The sequence below is a fragment of the Mesoplodon densirostris genome, chromosome 2, assembly GCF_025265405.1.
Source record: "Mesoplodon densirostris isolate mMesDen1 chromosome 2, mMesDen1 primary haplotype, whole genome shotgun sequence".
NCBI lineage: Eukaryota > Metazoa > Chordata > Mammalia > Artiodactyla > Ziphiidae > Mesoplodon > Mesoplodon densirostris.
The window spans coordinates 55,305,924-55,329,349 of NC_082662.1; the positions used below are offsets into that span (position 1 = coordinate 55,305,924).

Here is a 23,426-nt window from a genome sequence, read left to right on the forward strand (position 1 = left end):
CTAGTTTGGAACAATTTGATTATGATGTGAAGTATAGTTTTCTTCATATTTCTTGTGCTTGGGTTTTGTTGAATTTCTTGAACCTGTTCATAGTTTTCACCAATTTGGAATTTTTTCAGCCATTTTGTCTTCAGATATTTTTTCTGTCTTCCCCTCTCTTCCCTCTCCTTCTGGGTCTCCAATTGAACATATATTAGCATGAATGAAATTGTGCCACATCTCACGGATGTGCTTTTATTTTTTAAAAAATTCTTTTTCCTCTCTGTGTTTTAATTTGGATAGTTCCTATTGCTATGTCTTCAAGTTCACTAATCTTTTGATCTTTTCCTCAGCAATGTCTAATCTGCCATAAATCCTAGTCAGTATATTTTTCATCTTGGACACTGTAGTTTATGTATCTGAAAGTTCCATTAAAAAAATCTTCCTTACTTATCTTCCTTACTTAATCTTCTTCTACTTATCTTTTTGAACATATGTAATATTGTAATAATTGTTTCAATGTACTTGTTTGCTAATTCTAGCATTTGTGTGAGTTTGGGTTCACTTTTGATTGGTTGAGTATTCTCATTTTGGCTTGTGTTTTCCTGCCTATTTGCATGCTTGATTGATTGCCAGACGTTGTGTTATTTACCTTGTTGGGAGCTGGATTTTTTTTATTCTGAGTATTGCATTGTGTGAATACGCCACACTTCATCCATTTTACTCTTGGTGGGCATTTGGATAGTTTTCAATTTTTGGCAATTGTTAAGAGCCCTGCTTGAATATTCTAGTACATGTGCTTTGGTGAATGAACATGTGTATGGATTTTCATTCAGTATGTATACCTGGGAATGTAATTGCTGGGTCATAGGGTATTCCTATGTTCAGCCTCAGTATATACTACCAAATAGTTTTATAAAACAGTTGTGCCAATTTGTATTTCTACCAGGTGTGTATGCAAATTCTGCTTGTTCTCTGCTCACCAGTACTTGGTATTTTTCCATGTTTATGAGAGCCACATTTTATTTTAATTTGCATTTGTCTAACTTAAGAAATTTAGCATATTTTCATAAATATTTTTCCATTTAAATATGTCTTCTATTAGATTATCTCTAGGTTTTCTTAATATATTCTGGATATGAATCCTTTTTTGGATATGTCTATAGGAAATGTTGTCTCCTACTCCATTACTTTTTCACTCAGTTTATCTTTTGAAGAGCACAGTTCTTAATTTTAATATAGTCTGGTTAACTTTTTTATCTTCTTAAATGGTTAGTACTTTTTGTGTTCTGTTTAGTAAATCTTCACTCACTTTAGGACAAGATAGTCTCTCTAGTGTTTTGAAGCTATCATTTCTATGTTTTTTCTCTCTGGTTGCTTTTAAGATCAGCTCTTTGTCTTTCATGTGGATTTCACTTCATTCTACTCAGAATCATATATTTCTTAAAATCTGAGGAAATTTCAGCCACTTTTAATTATAGTTTTTCTCCATTCTTCTTGTTCTCTCCTTTTGCATCTCTGGTAAGTCTTTCTGTTAGATTTTTTTTCATGTCTCTGAAATTCTTGTTTTTTATATTTTCTGTTATTTTTTCTCTCTGTGCTGTGTTCTGAGTAATTTCTTTAGTTTTTCTGGTTCCTTGATTGTCTTCTGAGCTTTGTATAATTTTCTATTTAACCTATACCAAATTTCTATTTTTATTTATTATATTTTTCATTTCTAGTAGTTTTATTTGGTTTTCCTTTACATGTGCCTGGTCAATTTTAATTGTTTTCTGTTATTTTTCCACCTTTCAGTACCCTTCTACTTTTTAAACATATGCATACTTATTTTATCCCATACCTGATAATTACAATAGTTGTACTCTTTCAGAGTTTATTTCTGCAGTTTGTTGTACTTCTGATTATTTCTCATATTAGCTTGTTTAATTGTGATTTTTTAAAAAAATTATTTATTTATTTTTGGCTGCATTGGGTCTTTGTTGCTGTGTGCAGGCTTTCTCTAGTTGCGGTATAATTGTGATTTTTGATTGCGATAAGCACCCTTCACTGAGCCCTCAATATTGCTAGCAGGTCTCTTCTATTTCCTTTATCAGCTTTCTTTCTCATTCTTTGTAGTGGTTCTTTCAGGCATTCTCACTCTTCATAAACCTCTGCTCAGAAGTTTTTTCCATCATAGAAAACAAAAGCAAAGCAAAACAAATATTTATTGTGTATCTACTATGGACTGAACTCTGTGTTAGGCGCTGAACATTCAGAGGTCTAGAAGATAAACATATTTCTTCTCCTCTAGAATACTTGAAATCTGGAGGGGGAGCAGATGTAGATAAAAAGCATTCTAGATATAATTAGTTAATACTGTGAAAAGGAAAGTCAGTCAAAAAGTGGAATAGCATGAGTAGTATTATAGTGGAAAGTCAACAAGACAACAAAGTTCATTTAGTATGAACAGTTTCACAATAATATTTAGAGTAAATATTAAGAGGAGACTAGATCTTAAAAGGATAAGGAATTGATCACTTTGTCAAGATAGGAGATTAGAACTATGTGTTTGGCAAGCCTCAGGATGAGCTGTGAGAGTTATGTGTTATTATATCCAATTTCAAACAAATTTAAATGTCTCCAAAGTAGAAATTTTGGACTTATTTGTAGTGCCATATTCAGTTTTCAGGTATTTTTATTTTTATTTGGAATTAAATTCAAACGCTAATCTTCAGAGAAATTCATTGATAATAGAGGCTTGCCATGTATTCGTTTTTTTTTTCTTAACATCTTTATTGGAGTATAATTGCTTTACAATGTTGTGTTAGTTTCTGCTGTATAACAAAGTGAATCAGCTATATGTATACATATATCCCCACATCCCCTCCCTTTTGCGCCTCGCTCCCACCTTCTCTATCCCACCCCTCTAGGTGGTCACAAAGTACCAAGCTGATCTCCCTGTGTTATGCAGCTGCTTCCCACTATCTGTTTTATATTTGGTAGTGTATATATGTCAATGCCACTCTCTTACTTCGTCCCAGCTTACCCTCCTCACCTGCCATGTCCTCAAGTTCATTCTCTTAGTCTGCATCTTTATTCCTGTCCTGCCCCTAGGTTCATCCAAACCATTTCTTTAGATTCCATACATATGTGTTAGCATATGGTATTTGTTTTTTTCTTTCTGACTTACTTCACTCTGTATGACACACTTTAGGTCCATCCACTTCACTACAAATAACTCAATTTTGTTTCTTCTTATGGCTGAGTATATGTGCCACATCTTTTTTTTGTGTGTGTGTGGTACTTGGGCCTCTCACTGTTGTGGCCTCTCCCGCTGCGGAGCACAGGCTCCAGACACACATGGCCCACGGACCCAGCTGCTCTGCGGAATCCAGGATCCTCCCGGACCAGGGCATGAACCCGTGTCCCCTGCATCGGCAGGCAGACTGTCAACCACTGCACCACCAGGGAAGCCCCAAAGAAGGGGCTTCTTTTTTCTTTCTCAAGATTGCTTTGGCTATTCAGAGTCTTTGTGTTTCCATACAAATTGTAAAATTTTTTGTTCTAGTTCTGTGAAAAATGCCATTGGCAGTTTGATAGGGATTGCACTGAATTTAATTAAAAAAAATTTTTTTTCACATCTTTATCGGAGTATAATTACTTTACACTGTTGTGTTAGTTTCTGCTGTCTAACAAAGTGAATCAGCTATATATATACATATATCCCCATATCTCCTCCCTCTTGCGTCCGCCTCCCACCCTCCCTATCCCACCCCTCTAGGTGGTCACAAAGCACCAAGCTGATCTCCTTGTGCTATGTGGTTGCTTCCCACTAGATATCTGTTTTACATTTGGTAGTATATATAAGTCCATGCCACTCTCTCATGTCATCCCTGCTTACCCTTCCCCCTCCCCGTATCCTCAAGTCCATTCTCTACTAGGTCTGTGTCTTTATTCCTGTCTGCCCCAGGTTCTTCATAACCTTTTTTTTAGATTCCATGTATATGTGTTAGCATATGGTATTTGTTTTTCTCTTTCTGACTTACTTCACTCTGTATGACAGGCTCTAGGTCCATCCAGCTCACTACGAAAAACTCAGTTTCGTTTCCTTTTACGGCTGAGTAATATTCCATTGTATATATGTGCCACATCTCCTTTATCCATTCATCTGGTGATGGACACTTAGGTTGCTTTCATGTCCTGGCTATTGTAAATAGAGCTGCAATGAACACTGTGGTACATGACTCTTTCTGAGTTATGGTTTTCTCAGGGTATATTCCCAGTAGTGGGATTGCTGGGTCATAGGGAAGTTCTATTTTAAATTTTTTAAGGAACCTCCATACTGTTCTCCATAGAGGCTGTATCAATTTACAACCCCACCAGCAGTTTAGGAGGGTTCCCTTTTCTCCACACCCTCTCCAGCATTTATTATTTGTAGATTTTTTTGATGATGGCCATTCTGACCTGTGTGAGGTGATACCACATAGTGGTTTTGATTTGCATTTCTCTAATGATTAGTGATGTTGAGCATCCTATCATGTGTTTGTTGGCAATCTGCATATCTTCTTTGGAGAAATGTCTGTTTAGGTCTACTGTCCATTTTTGGATTGGGTTGTTTGTTTTTTTGATATTGAGCTGCATGAACTGCTTGTAAATTTTGGAGATTAATCCTTTGTCAGCAGCTTCGTTTGCAAATATTTTCTCCCATTCTGAGGGTAGTCTTTTCGTCTTGTTTATGGTGTCCTTTGCTGTTCAAAAGCTTTTAAGTTTCATTAGGTCCCATTTGTTTATTATTGTTTTTATTTACATTTCTCTAGGAGGTGGATCAAAAAGGATCTTGCTGTGATTTATGTCATAGAGTGTTCTGCCTATGTTTTCCTTTAAGAGTTTGATAGTGTCTGGCCTTACATTTAGGTCTTTAATCCGTTTTGAGTTTATTTTTGTGTATGGTGTTAAGGAGTGTTCTAATTTCATTCTTTTACATGTAGCTGTCCAGTTTTCCCAGCACCACTTATTGAAGAGGCTGTCTTTTCTCCATTGTATACTTTTGCCTCCTTTATCAAAGATAAGGTGACCATATGTGCGTGTGTCTATCTATGGGCTTTCTATCCTGTTCCATTGATCTATATATCTGTTTTTGTGCCAGTACCGTATTAACTTGATTACCATAGCTTTGTAGTATAGTCTGAAGTCCGGGAGCCTGATTCCTCCAGCTCCGTTTTTCTTTCTCAAGATTGCTTTGGCTATTCAGAGTCTTTGTGTTTCCATACAAATTGTAAAATTTTTTGTTCTAGTTCTGTGAAAAATGCCATTGGCAGTTTGATAGGGATTGCACTGAATCTGTAGATTGCTTTGGGTAGTATAGCCTTTTTCACAATGTTGACTCTTCCAATCCAAGAACAAGGTATATCTCTCCATCTCTTTGTATCATCTTTAATTTCTTTCATCAGTGTCTTATAGTTTTCTGCATACAGGTCTTTTGTCTTCTTAGGTTTATTTCTAGGTATTTTATTCTTTTTGCTGCAGTGGTAACTGGGAGTGTTTCCTTAATTTCTGTTTCAGATTTTTCATCATTACTGTATAGGAATGCAAGAGATTTCTGTGCATTAATTTTGTATCCTGCAATTTTACCAAATTCATTGATTAGCTGTAGTATTCTGCTAGCTTCTTTAGGGTTCTCTGTATAGTATCATGTCATCTGCCAACAGTGACAGTTTTACTTCTTCTTTCCTGATTTGGATTCCATTTATTTCTTTCTTCTCTGATTGCAGTGGCTAAGACTTCCAAAACTATGTTGAATAATAGCAGTGAGAATGGGCAACCTTGTCTTCTTCCTGATCTAAGAGGAAATGCTTTCAGTTTTTCACCATTGAGAACGATGTTGGCTGTGGGCTGTTCACATATGGCCTTTATTATGTTGAAGTAGGTTCCCTCTATGCCCACTTCCTGGAGAGTTTTTATCATAAATGGGTGTTGAATTTTGTCAAAAGCTTTTTCTGTATCTATTGAGATGATCATATGGTTTTTCTCCTTCAATTTGTTAATATGGTGTATCACATTGATTGATTTGTGTATATTGAAGAATCTTTGCATTCCTGGGATAAACCCCACTTGATCATGGTGTATGATCCTTTTAATGTGCTGTTGGATTCTGTTTGCTAGAACTTTGTTGAAGATTTTTGCATCTATATTCATCAGTGATATTGGCCTGTAGTTTTCTTTTTTTGTGACACCTTTGTCTGGTTTTGGTATCAGGGTGATGGTGGCATCGTAGAATGAGTTTGGGAGTGTTCCTCCCTCTGCTATATTTTAGAAGAGTTTGAGAGGGATCGGTGTTAGCTCTTCTCTAAGTGCTTGATAGATTTCACCTGTGAAGCCATCTGGTCCTGGGCTTCTGTTTGTTGGAACATTTTTAATCACAGTTTCAATTTCAGTGCTCCTGATTGGTCTGTTTATATTTTCTATTTCTTCCTGGTTCTGTCTGGGAAGGTTGTGCTTTTCTAAGAATTTGTCCATTTCTTCCAGGTTATCCATTTTATTGGCATGTAGTTCCTTGTAGTAATCTCTGCTGATCCTTTGTGTTTCTGCAGTGTCAATTGTTACTTCTCCTTTTTCATTTCTAATTGGATTGATTTGAGTCTTCTCCCTTTTTTTCTTGATGAGTCTGGCTAATGGTTTATCAATTTTGTTTATGTTCTCAAAGAAGCAGCTTTTAGTTTTATTGATCTTTGCTATTTTTTCCTTCATTTCTTTTCACTTTTTTGTGATCTGATCTTTATGATTCCTTTCCTTCTGCTAACTTTCGGGGTTTTTTTTTTCTTTCTCTAATTGCTTTAGGTGTAAGGTTATGTTGTTTATTTGAGATGTTTCTTGTTTCTTAAGGTAGGATTGTATTACTGTAAACTTCGCTCTTAGAACTGCTTTTGCTGTATCCCATAGGTTTTGGGTCATCCTGTTTTCATTGTCATTTGTTTCTAGGTATTTTTTGATTTTCTCTTTGATCTCTTCAGTGATCTCTTGGTTATTAAGTAGTGTATTGTTTAGCCTCCATTTGTTTGTATATTTTACAGATTTTTTTCCTGTAATTGATATCTAGTCTCTTAGCATTGTGGTCGGAAAAGATATTTGATATGATTTCAATTTTCTTAAATTTACCAAGGCTTGATTTGTGACCCAAGATATGATCTATCCTGGATAATGTTCCATGAACACTTGAGAAGAAAGTGTATTCTGTTGTTTTTGGATGGAATGTCCTATAAATATCAATTAAGTCCATCTTGTTTATTAATGTATCACTTAAAGCTTGTGTTCCCGTATTTATTTTCATTTTGGATGATCTGTCCATTGGTGAAATTGGGGTGTTAAAGTCCCCTACTATGATTGTGTTACTGTCAATTTCCTCTTTTATGGCTCTTAGCAGTTGCCTTATGTACTGAGGTGCTCCTCTGTTGGGTGCATAAATATTTACAATTGTTTTATCTTCTTCGACTGATCCCTTGATCATTATGTAGTGCCCTTCTTTGTCTCTTGTAATAGTCTTTATTTAAAGTCTATTTTGTCTGATATGAGAATTGCTACTCCAGCTTTCTTTTGATTTCCATTTGCATGGAATATCTTTTTATATCTCCTTACTTTCAGTCTGCATGTGTCCCTAGGTCTGAAGTGGGTCTCTTGTAGACAGCATATGTATTGGTCTTGTTTTTGTATCTATTCAGTCAGTCTGTGTCTTTTGGTTGGAGCATTTAGTCCATTTACATTTAACGTACATTTACATTTACATTTATCAATATGTATGTTTCTGTTTACCATTTTCTTAATTGTTTTCAGTTTGGTTTTGTAAGTCTTTTCCTTCTCTTGTGTTTCCTGCCTAGAGAGGTTCATTTACCGTTTGTTGTCAAGCTGGTTTGGTGGTGCTGAATTCTCTTAGCTTTTGCTTGTCTGTAAAGGTTGTAATTTCTCCATCGGATCTGAATGAAATCCTTGCGGGGTAGAGTAATCTTGGTTGTAGGTTTTTCCCTTTCATCACTTTAAATATGTCCTGCCACTCCCTTCTGCTTGCAGAGTTTCTGGTGAAAGATCAGCTGTTAACCTTATGTGGATTCCCTTGTATGTTATTTGTTGCTTTTCCCTTGCTGCTTTTAATAGTTTTTCTTTGTATTAGTTTTTGATAGTTTGATTAATATATATCTTGCTGTGTTTTTCCTTGTATTTATCCTGTATGGGACTCTCTGTGCTTCCTGGACTTGGGTGGCTATTTCCGTTCCCATGTTAGGGAAGTTTTCAACTATAGTCTCTTTAAATATTTTCTCAGACTCTTTCTTTTTCTCTTCTTCTTCTGGGAGCCCTATAATTCAAATGTTGGTGCATTTAATGTTGTCCCAGGGGTCTCTGAGACTGTCCTCAATTCTTTTCATTTGTTTTTCTTTATTCTGTTCTGTGGCAGTTATTTCCATTATTTTATCTTCCAGGTCACTTATCTGTTCTTCTGCCTCAGTTATTCTGCTATTGATTCCTTCTAGAGAATTTTTAATTTCATTTACTGTGTTGTTCATCACAGTTTGTTTGCTCTTTAGTTCTTCTAGGTCCTTGTTAAACGTTTCGTATATTTTCTCTATTCTATTTCCAAGATTTTGGCTCATCTTTACTGTCATTATTCTGAATTCTTTTTCAGGTAGGCTGCCTGTTTCCTCTTCATTTGTTTGCTCTGGTGGGTTTTTACCTTGCTGCTTCATCTGCTGCATATTTCTGTCTTCTCATTTTGTTAACTTACTGTGTTTGGGGTCTCCTCTTCACAGGCTTTGGGTTCTTTGTTCCTGTTGTTTTTGGTGTCTGCCCGCAATGGGTGAGGTTGGTTCAGTGTGTTATGTAGGCTTCTTGGTGGAGGGGACTGGTGCCTGTGTTCTGGTAGGGGGGCCTGGATCTTCTGGAGGGCAGGGCTGTGTCTGGTGTTGTGTTTTGGCATGTCTGTGAACTTAGTATGAGTTTAGGCTGCCCTTATGCCAATGCTTGTGGTTGTTTTTTGTCTTACTAGTTGTTTGGCATGGGGAGTTCAGCACTGGAGCTTGCTGGCCATTCGGTGGATCTGGGTCTTAGCGTTGGGATGGAGATCTCTGGGAGAGCTCTCACCAATTGATATTATGTGGGGCTGGGAGGTCTCTGGAGGTCCAATGTCCTGGACTTGGCTCTCCCACCTTGGAGGCTCAGGCCTGATATCCAGCCAGAGCACCAAGACCCTGCCAGCCCCATGGCTCGGAAGAAAAGGAAGAAAAAAAGGAGGGGGGGAGGGAAAGAAACCAGATAGAATCCCAAACCAAATGGTAAAAGCAAAACTAGGCAAAATCACACGAAGTAACATACACACACACACTCATAAAAAGAAATAATAATAATAAAAGAACAGTCAGAACCCTAGGACAAATGGTAAAAGCAAACCTAAACAGACAAAACCACACAAAGAAACATATGCATACACACTCACAAAAAGAGAAACAAGGGGGGAAAAATAAATAAATTAATTAAAAAAAGAAGAGAGCAACTAAATCATTAAACAAATTCACCAATGATAACAAGCACTAAAAACTAAACTGAGAGAAACGTAAAAACCAGAAACAAATCAGATGCAGAAAGCAAACCCCAAGTCTACAGTTGCTCCCAAAGTCCACTGCCTCAATTTTGGGAACATTCGTTATCTATTCAGGTATTTCACAGATGCAGGGTTCATCAGCTTGATTGTGGGGATTTAATCTGCTGCTCCTGAGGCTGCACAGAGAAATTTCCCTTTCTCTTCTTTGTTCGCACAGCTCCTGGGGTTCAGCTGTGGTTTTGGCCCCGCCTCTGCGTGTAGGTCACCCTCAGGCATCTGTTCCCTGCCCAGACAGGAGGGGGTTAAAGCAGCAACTGATTAGGGGTTTCTTGCTCGCTCAGGCCAGGGAGAAAGAGGGTACAATAGTCATAATTGGAATGCGGGGCGAGCCTGTGGCGGCACAGGCTGACATGACATTGAGGCACACTGTGTGTTCTCCCGGGGAAGTTGTCCTTGGATCTTGGGACCCTGGCAGTGGCCGGCTGCACAGGTTCCCGGGGGTGGTGTGTGTGTGGGTAGTGACTCGTGCTTGCACACAGGATTTTTGGCGGCAGCGGCGGCAGCATTAGCATTCTGAGCCCATCTCTGGGGTCCAAGCTGATAGCCGCAGCTTGCTCCCGTCTATGGAGCTCGCTTAGGTGGTACTCTGCCTTCTGTGGGCACACAGGGAAGGAGTCCTCTCTCCTCATGCACCCCGAAACAATGGTCAATATATTGGTCAATAAAAACAATATATTTAAGAATTTTATATTCTTACTGTTTAGCTTGTTAGTTTTGATTTTATAATTTGAGTATAAGTATTCATGACAGTAAATACAACGTGCAATTTTATTTGATTTTAAGAACTAGTTATGTGATTACATACATTTTTATATATTGACAAACATGATATTTTATTTGCAAATCTCATTTTAGAGAGCACTAATATCTATATCCTGAGCCAAATGAGGCAATAAGAAAATATATTTTTATATTATGTCCTCATAAGAGAGTTGATTATATTCGGAATATAGGATATTATTATTAACAACAGTAGTACTGATAATGCCTTATATTAGTTAGCACCAGAGTGTATGGAACATTTCAGCATTCATTCTCATTTGATTTTCATAATAGCCTGAATAGGCAGAATATGAGACTTATCTTCATTTAAATTGAAAAAAAAGAATTAAAAAGATTGTGCTGTGCTCCATATGGAGAGTAATGGGAATATAGTACCATTATTGACATTTCTTTGCATTTATTTAGAGTATAGTTTATATTTTTATTTTGTAGATGAAAATGAACTGTTACCTGTAAGCTCAGGATGTACAATAGAAGATCATGTGATTGCGGGAAGTGTAGAAGAATTTCGTAAAGACTTCATTTCAAGAATATGGCTTACCTACAGGGAAGAGTTTCCTCCAATAGAAGGCTCAGCTTTGACAACGGACTGTGGTTGGGGCTGTACACTAAGAACTGGCCAGATGCTGTTGGCTCAAGGACTCGTACTACACTTCCTTGGTAGAGGTAAATCAGATCTCTGGTTTTGGGGGTTTTGTTATTGTTACTCTTTTTTAAATTTGAACTCTAGCTTGCAAACTGAATAAAATTCCCTGATGTTAATTTCCTGAGTCCCCTATGTCTTCTAAAGTTGTAACTAATCTAGCATGTAACATCTTTGTTGGACTGGGCCATTCACCTTTCAAAATACAGATTAAACATAAGTATTATTCATGACTCCCACTATGAATTAAGTTCAAATTTTAGTAGTCTGTGGAATTTTTGTTGCTGTTATCAGTTAATTCTTTTTGATTGAACTCTGGATTATCTCCAGTTCAGTAAATTCTGGGCAGGTCAACAGCAGTGACTTTGAGCGGAAAATTATTGAGCAGTTAATGTTTTTACATTATTTAAATCTTAAGAAATTTTACAGTTTTATGCTTTGAAATTATTTTTATCTTTATAAATGTGATTATAATCAGTTAAATTGATTAGGGCATTTTCTTAATAAGGTCATCATGCTTAGACTTTTAGACTCTCAGAAATGTCATTGATACTAACTTACTTATATCTATTTTTTCCAATGTGCCACCTTTCTTACCATTTCTATTAGTTCATTTTTATATAATGTGTACATTTGTAGGAGGATTTTAGTTGACCATTTTAGGCTATCATATCTGGTTATTACTAAGTGTCATTATATTTTTTTAAGTGTCAGTCAATTTTCTGCAATGCATGGCAAATATTTAATAACCTTTCTGTAGGGATTATTGATGAGATCATTTGGAGAGAACGTTTATTCAAGAGCAGTGTGGATATTGCAAGGAAAAGGAATTTTTCAGCTTTTTGTGGGATGATTTATTTATAGTCTCATGAAATCATGGACAAGAATTGGAATACTTTTCACACTCCTGACTAGGTCCCTGAATCTGTGACTCATTTTGTTAGCTTGAAATTATATGAATGTTTGGGGACTGTTGTGTTATTGAAAACAGCGAGGTAGTGATATAATTGATTTCGGGGGGGATCTTTGATCTCTAATGACTTCTTTTATTAACTTCATTTACTAGCGAATTGATATTACTCCCTAAATAATAAAGTTATTTTGAAAGGACTGAGAGAAAAAAACACCTTGTAAAGAAATATTAAACTTCCAGGTCAAACTTCTATTTTAACGTCTAAGCAAAACAAAATCCACTTTCTGAAGTTAAACTCTCATAAATACTATGATTGTTAGTTGAATATGTTTATTGTGCCTTTGGGTAGTCAAGACTGGATGTCTGGTGAGCAGTACTGGTAATGGAATACAGAAGTCTTTATTCCACCTTAGCACTGTCAAAAAAAACAAAAGAAAGAAAAACATATTCCAGAATTGTCCATTTGTACCTAAGTTTACTATTTTTTCTCTTTCATTTCGGTAATTTTTTCCTGATTATATGTAATATATCCCCATTTAAAAAATTTTAGAAACTACAGAAAAGTCTGGAGAATAATATTTCAACTCAAAAGTAAAGATCATTGGTATATTGGCATGTTTCCTCTGCTTGTACGTTTATTTGTTTTTTTACACAGCTTTATTTAGATATAATCAACATACCATGATTTCACTCATTTAAAGTGAACAACAATTCAGTGGTTTTTAGTATATTTACAGAGTTCTACAATTATCCCCATAATCTAATTTTAGGACATTTTCATCTTCCCCCAAAGAAACCTCATACCCATTAGCAGTCATTCCCAATAGCAACAATTAATCTACTTTCTGTCACTATAAATTTGCCTATTTCTGACTTTGCTATTTTAGTTTAGTAACCCATATGACTTTAAATGCTACATGCTTATTTTAGTAGAATTGTTAAAGTCTAACTATTTAAAAGATCTGAACACCTTGCTTTGGAACTGCTATAGCTTGGACCTGGCCTGATGCTTTGAACATTGATAATTCAGACTCTGAATCATGGACTTCCAACACTGTAAAAAAATTTACTGCATCATTCGAAGCATCGCTTTCAGCAGAAAGAGAACTCAAAACCCCAACAATTTCTCTGAAGGAAACAATCAGGAGATATTCTGATGATCGTGAAATGCAAAATGAAATTTATCACAGGAAAATCATCTCTTGGTTTGGTGATTCCCCCTTGGCTCTCTTTGGTTTACATCAACTAATAGAATATGGAAAGAAGTCTGGGAAAAAAGCTGGAGATTGGTATGGACCAGCTGTGGTTGCTCACATTTTAAGGTAAAATTGTTTTAAAATCTTTCATCTTGTGACAGAGGTCTTCAGGCTCAGAGATAGTGATTTTTGCAGTACATATATATTATTGGAACTTTTAAAGTCTAACTGTATGAGAATATTCATAAAGTAGCTTTCATTTACTGTTAGGGAAAAAACAAGACATATTGTGACTCTAGTTACATTTAGTTTACCTACTGACAAATTTTTCTTCTTTTGCTCATAGGTATAGATATCCAAGGTCTCTTTCTAACCAGGTTTTCATTAGACTACCTTATTGAAATGTTCTAAAAACTAACAACTCTTTCAACCTGGGAACATGCATAACATTATAGTTTTTTTTTTTTTAGTAGTGTAACCTGGAGGCTGTAATGTACTGATAGTGTAATGAAATGTCAAGAGCTAAAATTGATGTTTTCAGCATTTCTTTGCACACATCAAATTCTGGTGAATTGTAAATGTATGGGAGTATTAATGTTATAATTATATCATAGTAAAATAAAGTGTCTGTGACATTCAGAGTAAGAAAAAAGTCGGAAGTCAGATTTCACTATACCTCAGCTTTTTATATGCCAATTATTTGGATGCTACTTAAGTTTTTTAAAAAATTGTCATATTTATTGTGTCCCACTATTATTATTAACTGAATCATGAATATTGTCATCCAAGTACAGCATGTTATAGTAAATTTAGTCTATTTAGAATAATATACAAAATCCAAATTAGTACAAAGGGTGTTTTTGCTTATTAAGAGGCTTTTATATTTTATAGGTCAGATGCTTATAGTTGAAAAAGTAGTTGCCTAATATTATTAAATGGATTGTTAATAATGTCAAGTCCAGCTTGGTATGATATGTATAAAAACATAGTCATAAAAGCATGGTTTCTACTCTTCAAGATATTATGTTCTGTATCCCAGGGATCAGAACACTTTTTCTATAAAAGGCCTAATGGTAAATAGTTTAGGCTTTGCAGGCTATATAAGGGCTCTATTGCTCATTTAGCTCTTTTTTTTCTTTTTTTGTTTTACAGTTGTTGAAAACTGTAAAAACCATTCTTAGCTTGCAGGCTGTACAAAAACAGGCCACAGGTCATGCTTGAACTATGGGCCATAGTTTTCCCATCCCTCTTTTATATTAACACATACAAACATACATAATAAGGCATGTTAAGTTAAAAAATTATAAAGATACAGTTAAATAAAAGTATTTTTCCACAATTTGTGTAATTTCCTTTTACATATATTGTTGTGATTTTTTTTTCACTTCATGTGCACCATTGAGAATATTATACTCACTTGGAAATATTTTTCAATTTTCAGTTTTACTTATAGAATTCTAAGACTTGAAAGTAGGAAATTCATTTGTTCAGGTCATATAGGTTTTTGAATGAAGGAAAAAAGTCATGCTATTGTTTAAAGAAAAAAAAAATCTTTCATAAATGTACCAGAGGACAATCATACTTTGATAGTCAGTAATGTAAGTTAATATGAAGCAAACCTTGAAGCATATTGTAATACCACTGGTTAGAAAACATTTAATATAGCCAGGTGAGTTTGAGAGAAATTCTTTTTTGGGGGGCAGCATGGGGTTCACACCTTTGTACCCAAGAATTTTAAAATATGTTTTTTAAACTTATGTTTTAATGTTTTTGGAGTAATTTAGTGTAATATTCTACTTTGAAAAAATTGATTTTTGATACCATTCAGATGATAGTTTTGAAAGCAGACACTATAGGGTAAATAGGAAAGTCAAGAAAATGATGGCTTTCTTTTCCCTTAAATTAAATCTTTTGTTATTAACTGGAAATGTTAGTTAGGATTTTAAAGGATAATGCTTGTTATTTTCTTAGAAAAGCAGTTGAAGAAGCAAGACACCCAGATTTACAAGGAATAACTATTTACGTTGCACAAGATTGTACAGGTGAGGAATGTATTATATAATTCTACTTTTTATCCATTTATTTGGTCAGACCTTTTTAAAAATTTAGGTATAATTGATATATAACATTATGTTAGTTTTAGATGTATAACATAATGATTCAGTATTTGTATATATTGTGAATGATCACCATAATTAGTCTAGTTAGCATCCGTCACCATACATAGTTAGAAAATTTTTTTTCTTGTGATGAGAACTTTCAAATATACAATATAGTATTATATAGATACAGAACTATATTCCAGTATTTCAGTTCTATATTCCAGAACTATATATCCAGTATTATACAGGACACAAAACTATAGTGCCCATCCCCATGCTGTACATTATCTCCTTATGACTTATTTATCTTATAGCTGGCAGTTGTACCTTTTAGTGCCCTTCACCCATTGTGTCCCCCCATCCCACTTCTGCCAGCCATCAGTCTGTTCTGTGTATCTGTGAGCTTGGTGTTTTGTTTATTCATTTTGTTCTGCTTTTTAGAGTCCACATATAAGTGAGATCATACAGTATGTGTCTTTCTCTGTCTGACTTATTTCACTTAGCATAATGCCCTCAGGGTCTATCCATGTTGTCACAAATGGCAAGATTTCATTCTTTTTTATGGCTAAATAATATTCCACTGTATATATGTACCACATTTTCTTTATCCATTATCCATTGATGGGCACTTAGGTTGTTTCAATATTTTGGCTATTGTAAATAATGCTGCAGTGATTAAAGAGGTGCATTTATCTTTTTGAGATAGTGGTTTTGTTTTCTTCAGATAAATACCCAGAAGTTGAATTGCTGGATCACATTGTAGTTCTATTTTTAATTTTTTGAGGAGCCACTGTACTGTTTTCCTTAGTGGCTGCACCAACTTACATTCTCAACAACAGTGCACAAGGGTTCCCTTTGCTCCATATCTTCAACAGCATTTGTTGTTTCTTGTCTTTTTGATAATAACCATTCTAACACGTGTGAGATGATATCTTGTGGTTTGATTTCCATTTCTCTGATGATTAGTGATGTTGAGCACCTTTTCATGTACCTGTTGGCCATTTGTATGGCTTCTTTGGAAAAATATCTCTTCAGATCTTCTGCCCATTTTTTTAATTGGATTATTTGTTTTTTTGATGTTGAATTATGTGAGTTATTTGTATATTTTGCATATTAACCCCTTATCAGATATATGATTGCAAATATTTTCTTCTATTTGGTAAGTTACCTTTCCATTTTGTTGATGGTTTTCTTTGCTGTACAGAAGCTTTTTAGTTTGATGTATTCTCATTTGTTTATTTTTGCTTTTGTTGCCTTGTGGTGTCAAATTAAAAAAATTATCACCAAGACCAATGTCAAGGAGCTTTCCGCCTCTTTTCTTCTAGGAGTTTGTGGTTTCAGGTCTTGTGTTCAAATCTTTGTTGATCGATTTTGATTTAATTATTGTGTATGGTATAAGATAGTGGTCCAATTTTATTCTTTTGCATGCGGCTGTCCAGTTTTCCCAATACCATTTATAATTAGATTTTTCATAAGTATTTAGCTTATCCCAATTATACTGTAAATGATGAAAGTAGAGACCATGTTTTACACATTTTTGTTCCTACATTGCACCCTGTATAGGCACTGATTAAATATTTCCTGATTGAATATATACTATGAATTATTAGTTGCAATATTAAAATAAGTTCTTAAGAAAAATTTCAGTATTTAAAATGACTACTTAAAAAAGATAGGTGGGAAAATTTAACATAGGTATATACTTGGGGTGCATGTCTGCCATGTCTCATCTCATTGGGGATGTGTTTCAAGGAAGGAAAATTCTCTGTTTGATTTGTTTCTCACTAGTCAGTCCTTCAGTAAATCATCTGATCATGATGCAGCTATTGTCCAGAATGTTGCTTTGTTTTATTGTTATGGGTATTCTGTTTAATGACCAGTATCTATAGTAATTTTGAAACTCTATTGGGGATAAAATAGAGACCTTAATTTCCTAATAAAATAAAAGTGCCTTCAAAATAAACCACCTCATGTTGTTTATTTTTTACCGAAATGCTGTTAAGAGGATAAAATATGTTAATGTTTGGGGAAAGTTAAATATGCTTCAATTATGTTTAATATAAGGGTATTTACAAAATGCTTGAGATTACCCTGGTAACTGACTAGTGTTTATAGTGTGGATATAATCGTTACCAAATACACGTGCATTTTGTTCGGCCTTTTGTTAAGGTTAATTGGATTTTTAAGAAAGAGTGATAAGCCATGATTATAGCCATATGAACATGAAAGTTTTAAGTTTTCAGATGAGTGTGTGAATTTTGCAGGTATTGTATTTGTTTTTCAGGTAGGAAATCTTGCAAGTAAACTGTACTGTGTTAAGAGTTCTAATTAAGTCAGAGGATGTGCTTAAACAATTAGTCATTAAATAATTTATGAATTTGCCTTTTGTGCTTTTATTGATATCAATCAGCCTTGGTCTTATGCGTTGCATATTGTTAGTTAATTAAAGAACACAAAGCTACTCAATATCTAAGTGGTTTGTGTAATTTGAAGTAGATCTTAAAATTTTGAACACTGATGTTTAAAATTCTAAAGGGAGAGTTTATATTACTGTAGTGCATTTTGATAGATGGTGAGGTTAGGAACTAGGTGAAGCCAGAGTCTATTAATAATTCCCCTCCACACCCCCATCTTCATTAGTGTTTTTAAAAGCTCCACTTTCTATTCATTTTCTCTTCCTCTCATTCTGTATTCTCTTCCTTTGTAATTGCATATTTTTCCATGCCTTTAAGTAGTTAGGACTGTGCTCTATATACTAGGACTTCTAAAACTGCATTTCTAGTGCTACTTGTATTAATATGAGGTAACTTGTATTTTCTGCTGTCCTTCAAATATTTCCATCTGGATGTTCTACAAACACTTCAAATTCAGCGTGTTTAAGATTAAACCTGTCATTCCCCTCTACACCACTCCTTTCTTGCTTTCTATTTTCTCTTCACTAATAGTATCATGTCCACGTGCGTGCGTACTTATTCTTGACTCTTTTTTCATTGCTTATATCTAGTTAGTCAACCAAAGCTTAACAAATTATACTTAAAAAAATGCATCTGAAATCTGCTCTCTCTTCTTCACTCTCATTGATTTAGATCAGACCCTTATCTCTAACTTGGACTTTAACTTGATTTCCCTTTCTTTTCTTTCTCTCATTCATCTGATCAAAAGAAATTGATCATGTCCCTTAATTTAAAACCAATGACTGTCTATTAACTCTAGTCTCAAGTTATTGTAGCATGTAAAGCACATGAAGTTCTTTACCATTTGTCTTGACCTACATTTCCAGCATCACCTCTCAACACTGTCTTCCATGCTGATACACCAAAGTACCATCAACCTGCAAGCCATTCCTTGGGCATACTATCATTATCTTTTTTCCATGTCTTTGCTGATATTATTGCCTCTGCTTAGAATGCCCCTTATTATTAAAATGCCTTTTGTTAACTCTTACTCATTCTTTATGAACACGCTCGAAGGTACACCTTTGGTGAAGCCTTTACCAACTCCCACCAGGTAGAATTAGTTTATTATTCTGTGTTCTGTAACATTTTGGAAATACCTCTATTAAATATTGTGCTTGTAATTCACTTTTAATATCACCGTGTGCTTATCTGTATCTCCTTGGTAGGTCAATGATTATTAAGGTAGCAGGGGTAGGGGAAAGGTACCAGAACCATTTGGTTGGCAATCACTGCTGTAGTGAGCCTGTGTTATGGAATTGGATTATTTCATAGCCCTTACATATGTTGAAAGTGAAGGGAAAATACCAAAACAATTGAGCCAGACACTGTGAAGTAAGGATCTTATTTGCTTTTATATTTCTGTGGCATAGAAAACTTCAGTAAATAGTTGGCTGTCAATCAATGTGTGTTGAATTAGACTGAAGGGTAAGAAGCATTTGATAAGGAAGAACTTGTTGTATATGCTAGTGGAAATACTATTGCTAGTGGAAAGTGGAAGATAGGGATGGTCACGTGTGCACTGCCTCAGAAAAGTGAGAGAATTTGAAGGTTTATAATTAGAAGGCTTTACTGAGTAGTTTAGCAAAAATAAGATGACAGAATTGAAACATGGAAAGAACTGTTTTTCCATTTTTGTGGCTTTGGTTTAGACTGACTATGGGGGATAGGGAAGTGGGTAAACAGGAGACTATGATAGCTCATAATCTAAATTTGGAATTTAGGGAGGAACTGGGACCGCAGTGGCAGAATTTGTTAATCAGCTAACTGTGGAAGAGTAAAAGAGTTTGCTGACAGGGAGTATGGGTGTAAAGTAAGTTTTGAATAAAACTATTTTTTTTGTTGAACAAAACAAAATAAAGTTTTGTCTGTATTTGCTTCCACCAAATCCACCCATTTTCTCTTGAACTATCCACTTAGGCTCTCATACCCATCACTCTACCAAAACTACTCTTGTCAATAATTTAATCTCACTAAATCCAGTTGTCACTTCTCAGTCTTTACCTCACAATCTGTCAGCAGCATTTGACACTGTTGACTTCTTTTTTTTTTTTTTTTTTTTTTTCCTTTTTGCGGTATGCGGGCCTCTCACTGTTGTGGCCTCCCCCGTCGCGGAGCACAGGCTCCGGACGCGCAGGCTCCGGACGCGCAGGCTCAGCGGCCATGGCTCACGGGCCCAGCCGCTCCGCGGCATATGGGATCCTCCCAGACCGGGGCACGAACCCGTATCCCCTGCATCGGCAGGCGGACTCTCAACCACTTGCGCCACCAGGGAGGCCCGACACTGTTGACTTCTCCCCGACTCCTTGTAATGTTTTGTTTACTTAGTTTCCAGAGCACTACTCTTCAGGTTTTCCTTTTACCATTGTGTCTGCTCCTTCACGGTCTCCTGTGCGGATTCTTCCTTATCCCCCTATGTCTAAAGTACTTGGTGTGTTGTGCTACGTCTTTAGATCTCAACTTTTTTTTTCTGTGTATACAGATTTGGATTTACCCAGTCTCATAGCTTTACAGTACCGTCTGGGTCCTGTCAATTCCCCAGTTTATATCTCCATCCCAGACCTGTTCCCAAGTGCAGGCTTTTATGTCCTTACCTGCCTACTCATCCTCCTTGCTTGCATGTCTAATAGAGGTTAGGAGATAAAGTTTGAGATCAAACTTAGCATGTCTGAAACTGAATTCCCACTCCTCCTTTCTATATTTTCCCTTCCTACAGTCTTCTATGTCTTTGTAAATGGCAGCCCGCCTACTCTGTTTGCTTATATGAAAACCACTCAACCACTCATCTTTGACTCTTTTTTTCCTCTCACATCTTATGTTTAATGTATTAGGGAGTTCTTCATTTTCAACTGATCAGTTTTCACCACCTGCACATGATCATCCCATGACCGTTCCATATCTTGACAATTACTGCCTTTGTTCAAGCCACCATCATCTCTTGCTGGGTTCCTGCAGTGGCTTTCTAACTTCTCTATGCTTCAGCCCTTGCCCTCTGCAGTCTGTTAGCACAGGAACCAGACTGGTAAAGTATAAATCAGAGCATGACGTTCCTTTCCTAAAAAAACTCTTCAGCGGCTTCCCATCTCCCTCAAAGTAAAGACTGAAGATTTTGTTAATGGCTTTTAAGATTTCCCACAGTCTGTCTTCGTTCTCTCCCCATCTGTAACTTTATCTCCTAACCTCATTTTCTATTATTGTACCCCTTGCTCACTTCCCTGCAGAGGCACTGCTCTCTTGTTCCTGGAACAAGCTGGCAGTGCTTCTGCTTTAAGACATTTGCACTTGCTGATCTTTCTATGTGGAATCTCTTCCCCCCAGGTATCTGCATTTCTTGGTTTCTTTCTTTCTTTAAGTCGTGACTTCCCTACCACCTCATTTTAAATTGCACCCCTTCTCTACATTTCTTATCCATCTTTTTCTCCCTTGTTTTTCTTGAAAGCACCTATCATCGTCTGACATATCTTATATTTTACTTATTTATTGTCTACTTCCCTGTTAGATGGTATGCCTTATGAGGGCAGGGGTTTTTCTCCATTTTGCTCACTGCTGAGGACCCAGTGCCATATAGTAGTTATTTGATAAATATCTGTTGAATGCATAAATGAGGTAGGTATTTTTTAACTCATTGAGACCTTGTTAGTGATGTCAGAGATCATATGACTGGCCATTGTTGGGGGGGAAATTAGGGTACAAATGTTTCTGAAAATCATTTTTATAAAATTTAATACATATTAATTGTGTTTTTCTCAGTTTACAGTTCTGATGTAATTGATAAACAGTGCACTTCCATGGCCTCTGATAATACAGATGACAAAGCTGTTATTATTCTAGTTCCTGTTAGACTTGGTGGAGAAAGAACCAATGCCGACTATTTAGATTTTGTAAAGGTATGAAATAAGAGCTAAAATTTTTTGAAGGCAATGCTGGCTGTTATGAAAAATAGAGAAGGTTTGCAATCTTTTTTCTATGAAATGGGTAGTGATGATTTTATAGTTGTAGATTGTAAAATTTGACATTAGAGATCTTAAATTTCAGTATTACAAGATCAGATGTGATTTGAAGAGTAAGGTGTTCTATGACAAAATAAAAAGGCTTTTAATCTTTTCAGCTAATCAAGGGGATACAGTGCAGCAATAATCATAGTCTGAAATATGTCTACAGTTCCCATCATCCTTATTTGTGATTTTTAAAAATATGTACCTTTGTTTATTCATAAAACCCACATTAAACTATATCTAGGTAATTATTGAAACAAAATGAGTTTTTTTTTATTGCTGCTGCGTTATCTCTTAGTTTGTTTCCTGTGCTACCATAAGGTCCATCAGTAGGTAGAATACTTATTTATATAGAACTAAATGATGAAGATAGTATGGGGAGCTTCCAACTTTGTTTTCTTCATATTAACCAGTTAAAAGTCTGTTCTATTTCAGAACACATAATTCTTATTTCCAAAAGAACCTGTCTAATTAGGTTATCTTGTCACAAAACTTTAACTTTTGAAATACTTAGTTTCTAGTTGAGAGTATAGTATTTATGTTATTTTCATAGTTTTAATAAAATCAAGACCAGAGATAGAATTCCTCTTTGAATGGAGTGTTATGGCATATAGTAATCTTGAAATAAAGTTTAGATTTGTTCCCCACATGAAGCATTAACCCCATATTGTGGTCCCTATGTATATAGGTAGAATATATATCCTCACTCTAGACTGTACCAATTCTAAAAACCTAGAGCAGTTATTTTCAGTATGTGGTATATGGAAGTCTAGCTGGTATATTGGCTTTTCCTAATCGTTACTAAACTGTTGCAGTCATACTTGTTACTAATAATACCAGTACTATAACCAATAATGTATACATACCCTAGATAAAAGGGGGGTTTTGATTTCTAGCATGTGGACTCTTTAGTAGAATTATTGGTGGAATGTGAGAAGATATGAACCATTTCATCTAGTGGATCCACAGAGGGTTTTGAGACTTCTCGCATGTTGTCATGTCTCTGTTGGTTGTAACCGAATCTGAAATGAATTCCCCTGCCTCCTCTACTACCATGAGAAGATCAGAAATTGAGGCAGTCTCGGAACTGACTCTTTTGCCAGACCGCCACTCCTGGTGAAATGGACTGCAGATAGCTTTGAGGCATGCTTCATCTGGCTGAGAGCTTTGCTGTTTGGTGGTGTTGATAAAAGTTATCAGATGGCAGGACTGCTTAACGCTGTTGAGTGATTCACTGAAGTCTGCATTGTAGTGAAACAAACCATGCTTAGCTGTTAAAGTGATCCTTAGTACCTAGCATATAGGAGCTGCTCAGCAAATATTTGTTAACTCTCATTTTGTATAACACTTTTAATACAGATTTATCTCATTTTACCCTCATATTAGCTAGGAACTGGATTGTCTTTATAAAACAGAAATGACAGAAGTTAAGTGATATGTTCAAATTCGGATAACAAACTGGTGACAGAGACCAGAACTTTTGTTGTTTTTCATATTTTCCCCTAAAATATGGACTCTCTAAAATGTAACATTTCTTTGAGCTTCTACTAACTTAATTTATGCTACAGTCCCCTTTTAGAGTAGTGACTATTAATACATTTAAAATTTTCAACTCTCAGGTAAAAATGGCCTAAATGGCTGAGTGAAGTAGTGTTACGTTGTGCTTGGTCAGGGCGTGGTTGGGTCAGAAGCCAAAAGGAGAGCATGTAAAGAGTCATTCAGTTAGCAGTGAAAAAATAG

At 35.6% G+C, this 23,426-nt stretch overlaps 1 protein-coding gene across 1 annotated transcript in view; it reads left to right on the plus strand.

Moving 5' to 3' along the window:
* Nucleotides 1-23,426, plus strand: part of ATG4C (autophagy related 4C cysteine peptidase) — an 87,437-nt gene that overhangs the window by 42,090 nt on the left and 21,921 nt on the right. Inside the window, exons 4-7 of the mRNA XM_060089898.1 lie at nucleotides 10,817-11,050; nucleotides 12,932-13,262; nucleotides 15,108-15,178; nucleotides 21,442-21,578. Coding sequence (XP_059945881.1) covers nucleotides 10,817-11,050; nucleotides 12,932-13,262; nucleotides 15,108-15,178; nucleotides 21,442-21,578 — 773 coding nt within the window. The remainder of the gene's footprint in view (nucleotides 1-10,816; nucleotides 11,051-12,931; nucleotides 13,263-15,107; nucleotides 15,179-21,441; nucleotides 21,579-23,426) is intronic.